The sequence below is a fragment of the Parasteatoda tepidariorum genome, chromosome 8 (genome assembly GCF_982258835.1).
Source record: "Parasteatoda tepidariorum strain Cologne lab strain chromosome 8, Ptep-v5.0, whole genome shotgun sequence".
Classification (NCBI taxonomy): Eukaryota; Metazoa; Arthropoda; class Arachnida; order Araneae; family Theridiidae; genus Parasteatoda; species Parasteatoda tepidariorum.
Genome location: NC_141762.1, coordinates 8,211,933 through 8,229,003, shown reverse-complemented (window position 1 = coordinate 8,229,003; position 17,071 = coordinate 8,211,933). Strand labels below are relative to the sequence as shown.

Below are 17,071 nucleotides of genomic sequence, written 5' to 3'. Positions count from 1 at the left end.
AACGCTGGATAATGCTTTGCTCTATTCTTGCTTTACATGCAGATTTCTTTTATGGTTAAGATTTATAAAATAAATAGTGGATACTAGTTTACAAGATAAAGGTGCATCAATTGCTATTTTAGTTATGTCTAGTGTTTATGAATTTAAAACCCTTTTTGTGCTGTTTAAGTATTTCAAAAGGTGATTTTCTATTTTATGAATTTTCCATATAACGAACTTATTATCGGAATTTAGCGACTTCGTTAAATAGAGGTCCGGCTGTTTATCTCTGGAGGTGCTGAATTGGGGATTGATCGTTATCTGGTTCAGGTCAAAATTATGATCTGTGGATGAATGAATGGATGTATTAATGGGGCTGTGATATAAACGAGATGTGACGTGTGTGTGGTTGAAGTCATATTCTTGGCCATGAACGGCGCCACTGAAAAAGAAACAAGAAAGATACTCTGTGTCTTAAATTCGCTAGGTTTCACAAAGCAGGCTTGCTGATATTGGCAAGTGGCATTAGAAACAACAACATCCTATTTAATGTTCAATTTTGTACAATATATGAAGTGTATAAAAATAGAAGCATAAAAGCTAAGCCAAAACTAAACTTGTAACCTTTACATTTCTTTATATAATAGTTTCACAGATAAAATGTGTATACATGTGATTTTAGCATCAACGTTCATGTCGATTAAGGGAAGTAGAAGAAGTCTATACCACAGATTGGTCAGAATCACAGAATCTGGTATATTATAATTGATTAACCATTTCGCACGAAAGCATTTAAAATGAATGTAAAGTTGTGATGAAGATAGATGAATTTTCGCTACTTGATTATTTTCACAGTTTTATTCTTTCTTTGAGTCTTTTCCGTTATTTTCAACAGTTGAATTGAAGTTTTGGGTACAGTTCTTCTTTTTCTTCTCTTTCCACCTTTTTGTTCGGTGCTGTGAATCTTTTTCTTCCTCTTCTTTTTTATCAGCTGTTTTTTTCTTTTTCGCTTTATTTTCAATTTTCTCGGTTTTCGCCTTACTTTGCGTTTCTTCGACTCGGGCACTGCATCTCTGATTTGTTCTTGAGGCAGTCGAATAGCCTGTTGATCCAGCTTGTTGATTGGTTGTTGTGCTGGTGGAGGTTTCGTAGTTTCTTCGACGCCCTGTGCAGATCTGTCGTGGCTACCAAAAAATCGACTGTAGTATTCGTAAGTAAATTCGTCCGTGGAATCACCTTCCTTGTCGAAATTCGTAATCAAAGATCTCTTCCATCTAAAAGAGCTCATTCTCTCCCTCCTCCTCTTCTCTCTCTCCACACACTCAAACGAGATTTTATTTAGAAATACAATCCTGAAAAAAAGATAATAGTGAGGTTTAGTATTTTCTCATGGTTTGCTGCAGGTTCAACGTGTGTATGTTGCTTGAAATCTCCGTAGAGCAGCTGTTGTTTTTAGTTGCAGGAAACATTATTAAAAAATATATATATATATATATAATTTTAAAAAACTATAAGACCTACTTAACTCCGTTCCAAGTTAAGAAAACACCATTGCGATATAGGATTTCAGTAATCATCCTCGAATGCATATAGTTCCGTTTAATTTGGTTATCAAATCATATAAATATGCTTTCAAGACAATATAAAAAGTTAAACTTGTCAGACAGAAATTTTATTCGTGCTATCTTTTAAGATATATATCATATACACTATCATATAATTTTTTAAAAAAGGATTGTAATTTCGTAGTCTTACTGGATTACTAGATTTGGCGACATATTTCGATAATTAAAGAGAACATTCGTTCTTCAAAAATAAAAAACTATATGACGTTGCAAGAACATTGGATATGATTGGACCACTAAAAAAAGCACGTCTTATGCTGACATGCTTTTAACAAATCAAATGCGAGATGAAGAATTTTTACTTTTGTTTCGCTGTAAAAGAAAATCGTCTGCAAGAAGCAGTATTTATTTTTTTTCTATCAATTTTTTTTTAAATGCGAACAAAAAGACGCATATTTGTTATGATTTTTGGGTATAATTTTCATCAATTCCTATTTAAAAAAAAACAATAGTTTTCATTTAATAAGTTTCAGTTTCATCATTTCACGTAATTTAAGAAAACAAGCAAAAAGAAGGCTGTAAAATGTCGTTTCGAGAGTTGGCGATGTTGATATACGTTCGTGCTGAGAATTTAGCATCCATTTGGCATGCACTTAGATGCAAACAGTCTCTTTCAATAGAGATAATGGTTTTTTCTTAACTTGCAACAGAGTGTAGCAACTAACTTTACAAGTGAAAAATATAATAAAAGTTATAATTTTATATAAAGAAAATAACTATGTTGTATTCACTTATCTGTCAGAATTCCCTTACGAAAATTTAAGGTATATTTGAGGTTGATTTGAGGTATTTTAGAGGTATTGAGGTAGTTTTGAGGTATACTTAAGGTTGCTGAGAAAACAGCAATAAAAATTATACCTCGTAAAGGTTGTAATTGAGGTGTGCGAGGTTGTTTTATATACATTTCTGCTCCTTTTGAGGTTGTCCAAAATTCACTTCAAATCAACCAGGCTGATGAGGTGATTTTCAAGGTATACAGGTTGTTTTTCTGATACTTGTAACAAAAGAGGTAACACACAAAATCATTTTTTTTACTTAAACAATTAAAAGTGCACTCTTTTAATTAGCTTAAAATTAATATGACAAACTTTTACTTACAAACAAAATTTACAAATTAGGAAAATGCACATTTGGCAAGTTACAAATAGTTTCTATCAAAAACATGAAAACTGATGGTAGCACAGTTGTTTCATTCTATAGTTTCTATCTCGGAAATACAAAGCATAGTTGTCGAAATTGTGATAGAATACTAATAAATCTTCTAATTTTGATGTCTAATCATGGAATTACGATTTTTTTAGAAGAATCTTAAATTGTAGGTGACAATTTTTAAATCAAACTGTGATAAACAATCACTCTTTTTATAATAGCACCATTTATATCAGTGTAAAATTCTGGCATTGTTGATGTGTTTAAATATTGATTTTATTAAACCAAAGTAATAAAAAAAAAAGGTTGCACTCATAAGCTTCTTTATGTACTTCTACTCCTGCTTCCTTTGAAAAAGGGTACCTTTTTCCGTTTCGGATTTCTTTTTCTCCTTTTCAGCTCTCTTTCAGTTTTTGAAATTTTTATTTTATTTTACTCGCTTTTAATTTATTATTATTTTATTTTATTTATCTAGCCTTCGAATCTGTGAATTTATTGTCCTTAAAATGTTTGTAATACTCAAATTTTATCTAGAATTCAAACTCGAGTACTTTACAACATTAAAATAATTCCTCCCTCCGCAAGGAAGAAGTGAAACTTCGTAATGTGGAAATGAAAATAGGAAGGGGTAGAAATTGATTTTTAGTGAAATCATATTGTTTCTTTAAGACAAACTTTATTAACAATGCTTACAATTCACAATTGATCGCATCTTTTAATTATCATTAACAATGAATAAGAAATATCCAAATCTATAACATTTACAATGGGATTATGATAACTAAAGTAAGATACGAAATGTTTGAGTTCTATTTTTTCAATGTTTCTTGCAAAAACTGCATCAATGGTAGTTACCCCTTTGATTGTTGGATCATTCCTACCATTTATCATTTCCAATCCAAATTTGTCTGTAAGGAAGGTTAATAATGTTTCAGCTTCAGGTAACGAGAAATTCACATTAAAATCTCCTGCAAGGATCACAGACCGCTCACAATAATCAATTTCTTCACCAGTAACGTCTGCCAGAGCTTGTGAACCTGCAGGGGATATTGGCAATAAAGATTTTGCAATAAATAATTTAATATCCCTCTTGGCTGCATTTGGTGAAATATAAATGGCAATTAGAAAAGAGAAAACCTAACAATTAATTAATATTCACAAGAGACGTACCTTGACATAACCTTAAATCCGTCGCATTGTCCGTGGGATTGTTTTCACTCATTTTTTACAATTGTTATCCACTAAGTTTGAAAATAAGAAATACTACCCTATTAAATTATATGTGTATCAAATCAAACTAAAATATTTATAGAAAAACAATACTTTTATGACTTTTATTATTTTTATGCTAGTGAGAACCAAAACAATATGGAAATGAATGAGGGAAAACTGGATCCTACCACGTGATTTCCCGGCCAATAAAAATGTAGTGTTAAATGTGTAACGCAACCTTGTTGGAAGTCGCATAAGAAGTATCACTTCAAAAAAATAAATAAATAAATAAATAAATCGACACAAACCAAGAAAGAAGGAAATCATAATTCGCGATCGCAACGCTCGAGTACGCCGTCTAGCGGGAGCCTGTAAATATCGGACATTAATTTATCACGTTTTCATTTAGTTCCATCGAAATCATTGACTGAATCAGACGCCATTTTTTAGCAGCAAATAAGAAACAAAATTTCCCTAAGGAAAAGGCCGAAGAACTTGAAAAAAATCTCCAGAATATTAGTAAATCTTTCAGGAACAGAACACGCCAAACATTTGAAGAAAAATTCCGCAATAATTTTTTATTTCTATTATCAACAAACTTGCAACTGATGACTTCCGATTTCGGATACTGTTACAGATGTGTGTATTAAGGTAAAATGCATTTCTTCTGTCTTCAATTCATTACGAATTAAAGTGAAGTCAACATTGCTTTCGTCATTCCAGTGAATAAATATGAATTCAGAACATACAGAATTGTAATAGTTATAACGTATTCTTCTTCGTTATAGAATAGTATATATTTCTGTATCCATATAATTCGGAAAACAACAATAAAAAATTATCCAAGTTACTTGAAATAGTGCCATTTGTGCTGATTCTTAATTAATTTTAATCGCTTTCTTGTTAAGTATTTTTTAGTGTTGAAAGAATAAATTCAACTAGAATTCAGCTATTCTGTTTTTAGCTACATATTCAATTTCATATCTATTATAAAATTTTGCTGTGTAGTATGTTATCTAAAAGTAATGAAGGGATAAACTATGCATCTATTATTTGAGAATAAAGTTTTCAAACAAGGAACTTATAATTTTGGAATTCTCCGGGAATTATAAATCAGGTAAGTGCAATGATTTTTACAATAAAAAATTTGACTGTAAATATTTTTTTTTCATTTGATGATGGTTCTCTACAGAATGGTTTTTTACGTCTGATTAAGAACTATAAGAATAATAAAAAAAGAAACAATATGAAAGTTTTTATTTTAATGTTAATAATTCTTAAAATCGTTTTTTTTATCCTAAGAATTCTTTATTTTCCGTTTTTTAGTTTATAATTTTTTGATAAAAATTGTTCTCAAAATACTTTTGAAAAATTAAATGGTATAACATTATGTGTTTATGTATACTTCTTGTATATTCCAATGTTTGAAGTAATATGATACAGAAAAGTATGGAATAAAAATTCGGTACTTACGACGTATTAACGCCACCGCCTCTACAGATTTGGCGGTTTTTAAGTGCCGCCAATCTACACTTAAAATTTTTGCGACAGTTCATAAAATAAAACACTTTATTTAAAATCAAAATAGTTAATTGGATTTCGGTGGAAAATGAGCCGATATAGAGTTTAGCATAGATTCAAAACAATCATATCGCCATATGAACTCTGATGAATAAGATTCCAAATGAAATAACATTTCCAAAACGAACGTTTACCAAGATAAAGTTTTATGTTGTGGGAATTGGTACATTTTCGTTTTTTCGGTAAAATATTTCCCTCCTGAAAAAATAAAATTGCATCTTGTTTTGTTTTTGGCAAATCCCAAAGACGAATATTCGTAGCACTAAAAATGGCGACAAAAAATAATTGTTTTTTTGTTTTTGTTTCGTCAGCATTCTTTATTTTACGTTTCTTAGTTTCTAAATAATGATTTTTATTGAAACTTGAAATTTTTTGATAAAAATTGTTGTCAAAAAACGTTGTTTACAAAATTAAATTTCATAAAATTATGAGGCTTATGTATACTTTTTGTTCATTTTAATTTTTGAACTAATATGATTCTTAAAACTATAGAATGTAAAGTTTAAATGGGCCTTTCATGTTATATCATTAAATTTAGTAATACTATTTCTCGGGCATTAGGTTTTAACTCTTATAAGAATATACATATTTTTTTCTGTTAATGTACAAATATTTTTCCGATGTGTTTTGGATATTCCTTCTCTAATAAAAAGAGATACCATTTTGTTTTCGGTTGTACAAGAAAGAAGATCAAGCATTTTTCTTTTTTAAATTTAATAAGCCACATTAAAGAAGGAACGTTGCAATGCTACACGCTACATTAACGACGTCTTCAGAGTAACTGAATGACGGTTCATATGGAAATCGCAGGTAAGCGTCTCATACAACAACGCCCCCTATAGTTCGTTGCGATCGCGAATAATAAAAATTAAAAACTAATTTTTAACTTAAACTGTGAACGAGGAAGTAACTTGTTTAGTGAGACCTGAATACGTAGGGTTTACCACCAAAGAATATATATATGGAAAGAAGTCTAGTTTCCATAGTCATAATGTAAACCAGCCCCCAAAGTTAGTTGTGGTTCCCGTGTATAAAGGAAAAAACGTCATTTAGGGGAACAACAGCACAGATTCTTGAATCGGGTTTGCATCCTCCTCTCCTCCCAATCACTACTGGTGAAGAAGAAAGCTTTCTCTTTTTGTTTCTGGTTGGTTTGTTCTGAATTTTCACACTATTAATAAGCAGTACTGTACTATTGCTTAAGATATTTGTTTGAGGATGCATTTATATCATCCATGTTGATTAAGTCTGCCAACACATTTTGACACAGAAAGAAAAAATAAAAGTTCGGTTGGCGGAAGGCAGCATACCGAATGACGCATTGTAGAGTTATCCAACAACCGATTCACAGATGACTTATCTCCTGACTGTTACCTTACTTCTTATGCGCATGCGCTGGATCTTAATACATATGATGCTCTACTAAGTCTGGGTATATTGCTCACCCTGTAAGTTGTTTTTCAGGTACCACACCGAGCAATTCCCCGCATTAGTTACGTATTCGAACAGCTGGACTTCTCCTTTTTATATTTAGTGCCACTTTCCTAATGAACTTCTATCACCTTCGAAAACCACACGTCTTTCAAAAATGTTTAGTTTCATTTTTTTTTGTTTTCTCTCCATATTAAAATATCGTAAATGGTGCTTTTGCCAGTGCTTTAGAGGATAACCAACTTAACGTTGCATTTTGTTTTCCAGTGCAAAAACTATAAAACCTAGAAACTAAGATGTGTAAAACAATGTACGGAGAGTATGATGAAATAAATAAAATATTTGAGAATGAATTTGAGAATTAGCAATTGTTAGACGTCTAGTAAAAAATATCATGCAGGCCGCTCTGCAGATCGCATACATGCAGCAGTAGAATTTGATATGCTGAAAAGGCCATATTTTTTGATGAACTTAATTTTTTTTCCTTCAAAGTATATTGCAATTTCAAATGTTTTTTCGACCAATTTTTGTATTTTATTTTTCTTCATTTCACATTTTTTTTTCTGTTGTGAAAAAACTGTAAAGCGTGGAAACTTGAGAAACTTGGATGTAAATAAATGTACGTGGAGTATGATGGAACATTCGATAATTAGTTCAATAGTTATTAACTCGTTAAACTTGATGTAAAAAGTACAATAAGAATCGGTGTGCGATGCCTACTGAAATACATAGGGAGTTGAAATTTGACGCTGAAAGAACCCGTTTTATTCGATAACTAAAAGCAAGTTTTTTTTTAATTTTTAGAAATTGCAATTTGTCCCAAAGTTATTGTAATTTAATGAGCTTTTTCCGTATAGTTTTATTTTCATTTTATTTTATTTTATTCTTTTATTTTATTTTATTTTTTCATTTTATAATTATTTTTCTGCTTTAAAAGTTGCCTATTTATCCATCGTTCTAAAAAAATTTATTTTTCTCTCTCAAGAACTTTATTTTATAACCTCAGACTCCAGTTGATGTTAAAAGCATCAAAATAGAGATATAAATGAAAAGTTGTCAGATCTCAATGTTTATAGCGAAATTGTTATTATTATTATTTTTTTTAAAGAAAAGCCTAATACAAGAGAAAGAACACTGTTCCTTATTTCAACTATTATTGGTCTCATTAACTACTAAAATTACTTCTAATTTATGCATTCTTATTGAGTCATACAGTTTATATTCCTTAGGTCAAATTTTCTTTTTCAAGAACAGATGATTATGTTTCAAATCCAGGTTATCGTTCCCTTCGTTTACGATTAACATCAGAGAGTACAACCTCCCTTAAAAAGTTATTATCCATGGGTGGTAATTAATAACTGAAGGAAATAACTCATAAACAGTAACAACAGTTTTCATTGTAAACAAAAATAACAATGACTAAAAAATTTATTAAATGATTCCGAATGAATCATAGTATTCCGAAATATGGTTACAATTAACCATAAAACAATAATTATCAAATCAAAGTTAAATAACGAAAAATGATAAGCACGAGAGCTAAAAGAAAATGAAGTGTGTGGAGAACTGAGTTGCCGATACCAGCAAAATTCAAAATCGCCAACGGCGCCAACAAGCATATTGACAAATGTTCTTTTTATAAAATAACAATAATTGAATATTTTGCTAACAAATTGTTACTTCTTTCTGTGAAAAACATTGAGTTTTAGGGAAGAAAAAAAACAACGATGAATGAAAAACAACTACTGTGGTTTGTGAGTAAAACCAGCAGAGAGCAGTCTTCTAGTACATCAAGCAAATATAGAGATCTTTTTTTAAGTTCCAGTTCACTTGAAAAACGTAGTTTTTAAAATCTTTATTTTAGGGTTAGGGCAAATAATTGACCAAATTTAAATTATGTATGTCACCCTGAATGACCAAAATCAGGGGAATATCAACAATCACATCTGGTGAATGCTCGAAATATTTGTTATATCTGATTTGATATTAATTTATTAGTTGATATTATCATATTTATTCGATATTTTAATATCTTCTAAGGATAGATTAAGTAAAACATTAGTGTTCGGAGAACCTGTTAAATGCATACCGGGCAGTGGCACTTAACTTTAAAAAATCATCAGTGTAAGGCATACCGGTCAGTAGCGCTGATCCTTTTAAAAAAAGATTTATGTAGGACAAACCATGCTAATGTATACCGAGAAAGTGGCACTTAACTAGACCTAGTATATGTTTCGGACATTTAACAAAGTGACTATGTGATTGTCAACAACCACCAATTTTGGTCATTCACAGTAACACACACACAAACATTATACGTATTACAATAATTATAATGCACAAATGATTTTCTTTTTACAGTCGCAAATGTTCAATGTGTGAGCTTAAGTTGCTTAACGACAAACATCTATCCGATCTGCCATTAATTGCATTCTCTCATTTGGAAATTTCACTCAATATTTATGGCAGTTTCACATTACCAACAGCTTTTAATGCCACAAAAAAAATCCATTTTTTTCGTTCGAATGTTTTTAGTTCATTAAGAGTGTCCTGAGCATGAGGGTAACTAGTGATTTATTCTTAATCACAAAGCCACCACCATCTTCAGACCTTACACCATGATATCTTGTACGAAATTGCACCAGACACACAGTTTATGAACCCACCGATAATGAAAACACCTCAAGAACAATTAAATAATGTATTCGTTCTGTATTGAGATCCATGAACTGTATGAAAATACGAAGTATTGCGAACAAATATGATTGTAGACTAGATGTTGGTCGTAAGATCATTTCGTTCGTAACGGGAAAAAAAAATTTCTTTAATATTGTGTATCAATTATTGTAATGTGTGTAATAATTTCAACGTCTTTATGTTCAAAAATCGTCAGCACCGTTGCCGTTGTTTTGGGGGATCAACTTTACGCTAAATTTTGTTCTGCTGCGAAAAAACTATAAGAGTTAGAAACTTGAAATTACAAAAATGCGTCGAAAAATGTACTAGGAGTACGATGAAATAAAATTAAAAATATAACATATGTTCGAGAATTATTAACAGTGAAACTTATAAAAAGTACCATGCGTGCCTGTCTGCTATCCTTTGAAACGCAACTATTGAGTTGAAAATTTGTCTGAAAGAGCAATTTTCTTTTCTGAAATTAACACGAGTTGCTTATTTTTTCAAAATTCTAATTTGTTTGAAGGTTAATTTTATTTTTAAATGTTTTTTACGAATAACTTTTTCACTTTATTTGCGTTAAATAGGGATTATATTCATCCATTGTTGAAAAAAGAAAATTTATTTCTCTCGAGATCTTCATTTTATAAGCTCGTGCTTGACTTAATGCTGAAAGTAACAAAAAATTGAATACATTTTTTTTAATCATAAAATAAAATTCTAGTTGTTGTTAAATATAAATCTTAATATTTATAGCGAAATTTTAAAAAATATAAAAATCTCAAGAGAGATAAAATCTGTACTCAATTCAGACTGTTATAAATTCAAGCTGTATTCAATTCAAACTGTTCGAAATTCAAGCGGAATTCAATTCAGACTGTTATATGATGAAAGTGTGTCTTTAGATATTATTAACAAATAAAATTACTTTTTACTTACTGATTCTTATTGTGTCACTCAATCTGTATCTTTAAATTTAATTTTTTTTTAAATACAGTTTGATTTTTTTTCAGATCCAGATAATCATTCATTTCGTTACAATGAACATAATTTTCTTAGATAAAACTACATAAAATAATTGCATAGGTTTTGGCAAAATGTTTATTGTTTTTTTTTTGTGGAAAATGCTTACTTTTAAAAACGAAATAAAATAAAAGCGAGGAAACCACGGAGGTTGATGTGGGGATGGAGCAGTGGGAGGAGCATCCTAGTAATTTAAATTTTTAAAATTCAGTCATCACATGCTAATCCTTTCATATTTTTCATTTTCGGTTGAGAAAAAAAAACTTAGACAATAACTTACCGAGAGAAAATGCTTGTTTCAAGGATGGTTTCAGGTCTGTCCAGTGTGAGCATTTTCCAATCAATGTGCACTTTACTGAGCTGCTGAATGCTGACGTGAGCCATGGAACTCGGCACGGGATTCACATAAGGAAAGGACGACCCTTTGCTGACACTTATCAAATCGTCAACCATTTTTTCAGGCCTCAATTTCAACTCTGGTAACTTGTAGAGTAGATTCTGTACATCTTCTTTCGACTGTGGCTTCGTGTGCAGCAAATCTAGGAATTTCTGCAAGATGGCCCGACCGTTTTGGTCTTCTATAAATGCCATTTAACCGAGAGAAAGACCCAATGGAATTGTGTTCATCCCATGTACATTCGAAAATCCATGGTTTATTTTACAAATAAAGAATTTAAAGGAAAAAAACGTTTTCGTCGGTAAGAAGATTTTTAGCAAGAAACAGAATGATTAACTTCTTTAATTGGTTAATTTAATTTAACATCTGGAAATTCCATTTTAAACGAGAGAAATACTCAAATGAAAGTATTCATACCATGCATATTGGGCAATTTATGGCTTACTTTACAAGTAAAGAATTTGAAGGAAAAAAACGTCTCGTCGGTAAGAAGATTTTTTATCGACAAACAGAATTATAATTTTAAATTGGTTAGGTTTAAAATTGGATCAATCCGAGGGATCAGAATTCGGGACTGATGGATCGAGATCCAGTTAAGCAATTAAATATAGGTCCTATCCATGCTAAATAGTGATTTTAAATAACAGATGAATTCTATATAAGGCCTATGTTGCCAAAATATTAGTTGATAACTGCCTATTAATTTGGCAAGCACTTTCAAACATTGGTCTCATCAGTTATATTTCTACTGCGAAATTATTTGTTACGAAGTGACTGCTAGGATTATCCAGAAGTTATTGCTCATCCTCAAATGCTTCTCGAACTTTTTCTAAAGAAAATTACGTGATAAGAAACGGACTCAAATGAAGCAATATATTATTTGGTATGTAAAACAAGGAAGGAAACCTAAATATATTCGATACGATAGAATTAAGAAAAAATCTTCGATTATCACGTGATATGAAATGTGAAGAGCGTCACCATGGTGACGGCTGTCAAATCAAAGAAACATAAAAGTAAAATTGATTCAGAAAATCATTGTAAAGATCATTAAAGATGTTTTAGTTCTAATGATAATTCAACTAATACTCAAGAGATGGGTATACACAGGGACAATTGTTTCAGACCCTGGAAATAGTCAGGGCCCAGTCAGAATTCCTTACACAAAATTTAATGTTTTTTCTTCTTTTTTTAAAAAGTAAAAAATATTTTATTTGAAAATAATTGCAGGAAATCCTATTTTGTAATAATATCATAAATGAATCATACGAAATAAGGAATAGAATCCAGTAAGCGCTTAGTTTTCAACAGAAATAAACGCTAATAAGATAAGATTTTCGAATGATTTTGAAAAGTGATGTTTCGAGATTTACAATATAAAAAAATATTTCAAAAAAAAAAATTTTGCTATTTTGAAATAAAAAGTAGTTTTATTACTATCATTTATTACAATCATCATTTAAAAATTTTCCTTTCAAGAAGATATAAAATAGGAAAAAATAGAATTTTTATGCCTCACTTATATTATATTTATGCGGGTGCAATGAATTTCATCTCAGGGTCTATGAATCAGGTTCTAGAAAACCCTATCACTGCCCTGCCTTTTATATATTGTGTTGGCAAGCAAATAATTTCTGTTTTTTAGCTTGAAATAAGATTATTTTTTTCTCTGTAGAATTGATGAATCATTCAAATATCTTTCTCCTTTCTTCCCACCCTTCTTGTATCTTCATGATCCCACATTCATAGAACTTTTGATACTTTTCAGCAATAACTCTATCAAGTGCGATTTTATTTTGTATTTTATTACAGTCGTTGAATAGCTGATCCAATTTCATGGATTTACAACTACTAATGTTCAACTCCGTAGCCCAATCCAGAAAACAAGGGAACTCCTGGATCAAATATTGAGAGAAATTAGCCTTCATGGAGGACTTTTTGATGGAATGGAAACTGACCCAAATCTACGTTACAGGGAGAGGAAAACTAAGCACCCACGGTTAGCCTGATGACACCCACGGTTAGCAAGGGGACTCTAGTCCATGATCCGTCGATCACTGAAGACATTTTACGTCAGCACTGTGGTCGGTGCAAGCCGTATGCGGAAAATCAAGTGCGATTTGATGTAATCGTTGTTGCAGAAATTCTGATCACTTAAAAAAGTCTTGTATACTTTCAAGAGTCCCAACCCTATGCCCGCGGGCACCATGGCGCCCGTCGGTCGGTCGCTGCTTGTGGCCAACGATTAAATATTTCAATTTTCTCTTTCCCATAAAATGCTACGCATTTTTTTTTTTTTTTTTTTTTTTTTTTTGCTTTTTCAACATTGATGATAAACACAACCGAAATAGAAATCGCCAGGAAAGAAATAGAGTAGTAAAATCAAATCAGCAAAAAAAGAAAACAGAGCAGTTAAAATCAAATCTTTCTGTTCAATAGTCACTTTTTACAAGTACTAAAATAAAATCAAAAAATGCCACTATTGCTTCTTTAAAAATTTCTCATATGCTCGCTAAGAAGAAAAATCCCTTCCAGGATGGTCAGTTGTTAAAAGAAGCATTTTTTACTAGTGCTGATTGCTTATTTGAGGGATTTTCCAACAAACGTGAGATCATGTCAACAATACAAGACTTACAGTTATCAGATAAAAACTGTTACAAGAAGAATAGGGGCTATTTCAAAAGATATGCAAACGTAGTTGAAGAGTGATTTGGAAATATGTGAGGGGTTTTCACTACCATTTAACGAGTCTACAGACATAGCAGGCAGAGCACAGTTAGCAGATATGGTGAGAATGGTATTTACTGATTTTACAGAAGAAAGAAGAGCTACTAAAAATATGAAAGGACGGACAACAGGTGAGGATATTTATAAAACATTTATAACATATGCAAGTTTGATAAATATGCCTCCCCAGAAACTGTCTGTTATAACCACTAATGGGACACCAGCAAATTGTGGGAAACGTGAATGGTTTAATTAGTCTCTGCATGAAAGATGGGTCACTTCCAGATTTTATGTCGTATCACTGCGTTATCCACCACGAAGTTTTGTGCGGTAAAGTACTACCATTTGGACACGTAAAGAAAATTATTACCAAAATAGCCAACTTAATTCGAGCAGCTCCTTTGCAACATTGACTTTTCAACGCCCTGTTACAAAATCCTGATGATACTGACCTCATGTTACTTACTGAAATTTGCTGGCTCAGTAAAGATAAAACACTTCATAGATTTATGTATTTAATTGAAGAAATAAAAAATTATCTTGTAGCCAAAAATCAAATATTTTTAGAACTGAGCAGATCTTTGGTTAGCAGATTTGTCTTTCGTAACAAACATAATGGAAAAACTAAATAATTTAAATTTGGAGTTGCAGGGAAAGAACACACATATAGCAAGGAATGATAGGGGCTATATAAACTCGTTCAGAGCAAAGCTAGTTTTGTGGAAGCCTCTTGTGTATTTTCCAAACATGAAGAAAATGATAGGCGACAGTGAAATTGACTTATCACCATATATGGCAGTACTTTTACTTTCGTTACTTGTACCGCCGGAACAAGTAAAAAGTACGTACTTTTACTTGTACTTCGTTACTTTTTAAATTTAGTACTTTTACTTATACTTTCGTTACTTTTTTAGGGAAAAAGTACAAGTATTTGTAACGGAAATATCGAACGAAATCGTTACTTTTTTTCTAAAACTCGGTAAGCTTTCTAAAAAAAAAAATATTAAATTGAAAAAAAAAATGCTTATGTTTTTTCTTAATTAATAAAATTAATGTGCAATATACATGCATTCACAGCTAACTTCGTGTTTAAATACCTTCTGTTTCAACTTATACTGCACATTCAATTATTTTTTACTAGGTCAAAGATCACAAAGCTATCTGAAACCCTGTGTTTGCTTTGTTTATGTTTGTGCTTTTAAAACGCGTCTCTAAAGAGTAAAACAATCTTAAATCAATGGTAATTTAAATAAATAAAAATAATAAACTAAAAATTAAAATCAATAGATAAAATTTCTTTTTCGTGCAAATCCATAAAAAGTTTGAAATTAAAACTATATTTGATTTTAAAATTATATTATACGATTATATTATAAAATTATATTATAATATTCTTTCAAATTTAAAAATAAATTTAAACCCATAACTTTCAAAATTAAAAATATTTAAATAAATGACAACAATTTGGCAAAAACTTTAAAGAGCATAAGAATATTATTCAATAAAATTTTAGGTTACTTTGAATTTTCGATTTCCTAGAAATGTACTTTTAAATCGTTACTTTTTTTGCTTAGTACTTGTACTTTTTACTCGTTACTTTTTAAAATATGAACTTTTTACTTTTTACTCGTTACTTTTTTTAAAAATACTTGTACTTTTACTCGTTACTTTTTAAAAGTAACGTTGCCATATATGCTTATCACTATTTGTTATCAACCTCCAACTTCCTCAAGTTCAAATTGAAGAGCCCCTTTCAGCAATGTAGTATCATCGAGCCTATGGTCACCTTTTTTGTAAATACTTTTACCAATCAAATAAACGTAACCGAAATAACAACATACATTTCAGAATTTCTTCAAGTAAGGAGAGAAGAAGTGGAGATAGAAATTTTGGATCTTTAGAATGACACTATCCTCAAAACTATTATATCAGATGAGAAATTCTGGAAAATAATTGACAGACATAAATTTCCATTCTTACAACGAGAAGTATATAAAATAAAGTCGTTTTTTTTTTGGTTCCACATACTTGCGTGAATCATTGTTTTCGACAGGGAATATCATAAAATCAAAATATAGATCACGACTTACAGATGAACACCTTGATGATTGCTTGCGAGCAGGAATTTCATCATATTTTCCCAATTATGAAGCACTGGTCAGTGAAATGCAATGCCAAAGATCACATTGACTGTATTTTATATATTTCATAAATACTTTTTATACTTCGTATGTTTTGCAAGTAATTTAGTTATCCTTTATTTTACACAAGAATATTAATACTAATTATATTCATATGTTAAATTAATTTTTAAAATTATATTTTTGAGCATTACATGTATTGTGTATTATTACCTATGTTTACCAACAATAAATTTATCTTGAAAAATAAATAGTGCCCGCCATTCAAGCGATATTCTAGTATTTACTCTAAGGTACAAGAAGGTTGGGGACCCCTTCTTTAGAATAAAAAATAACCCGAGAAGGTAGTGCCATCGTTATACGGGGGATGCGTCATCATTTGCGCAACTAAGCTCCACAAATTTCGCACGTGTTGCTAAAAACGTATCTTACCACGTATTTTTATGCAATAATAAATTATGCATAATATATATATATATATATATATATATATATATATATATATATATATATATATATATATATATATATATATATATATATATATATATATATATATATATATATATATATATATGCATAAATAAGTACAGGCCGTGAGAGATAAATCTCCCATGATCAACCTAATCAAAAGCGAAATTGAAAGAGATTGAATTGTTCTCAACAAGCAGTTGGGAGCATGGTAAGAGATCCATGGTTGACAATTTATCGAAAGATAAAATAACCAAAAACAAAGCCAACCCCCTATAATCAATATTAAATTTGAAAAAATAAATTGGCATTACTTGTATGCAAATTTTAGAAATAAAACGTCGTAGGTGATGTAAGTGTACGTAAACCTTGTGGGTCGGCGCGAGGCAGGTCAAAGTTGTGATAAAAGGATGAAGAGCACCGTAGTTAAAGACATTCGCTGCAAGTGCAAGTGATTTGTTTTGTGAAACATGTCTTCAAGAAATCATTTAGACGACTTTACTCGAGGAAGAATGATTGGGAAGCTTGAGGAGGGGCGTAGTGTGACCAGTGTCGCCGAAGAGTTCGGGATCAACAAAAGTGTTGTTTCTCGTGCTTGGAATGGCTTTAAAACTACTGGTACAGCTGTTCGGAAGGTTGGTGTTGGCCGTCCAAGG

General features: G+C 30.9%; 1 protein-coding gene across 1 annotated transcript; it reads right to left on the bottom strand.

The window, feature by feature from the left end:
- Positions 1 to 575: 575 nt before the first annotated feature.
- On the bottom strand, positions 576 to 15,206 carry LOC139425550 (uncharacterized). Its single transcript, XM_071180744.2, has 2 exons — positions 10,960 to 15,206; positions 576 to 1,331 (listed from the first exon to the last, which is right to left on the bottom strand). Exons 1-2 carry the CDS (start codon positions 11,268 to 11,270, stop codon positions 815 to 817), a joined length of 828 nt encoding a protein of 275 aa, XP_071036845.2. The 5' UTR covers positions 11,271 to 15,206; the 3' UTR covers positions 576 to 814.
- Positions 15,207 to 17,071: the final 1,865 nt, after the last annotated feature.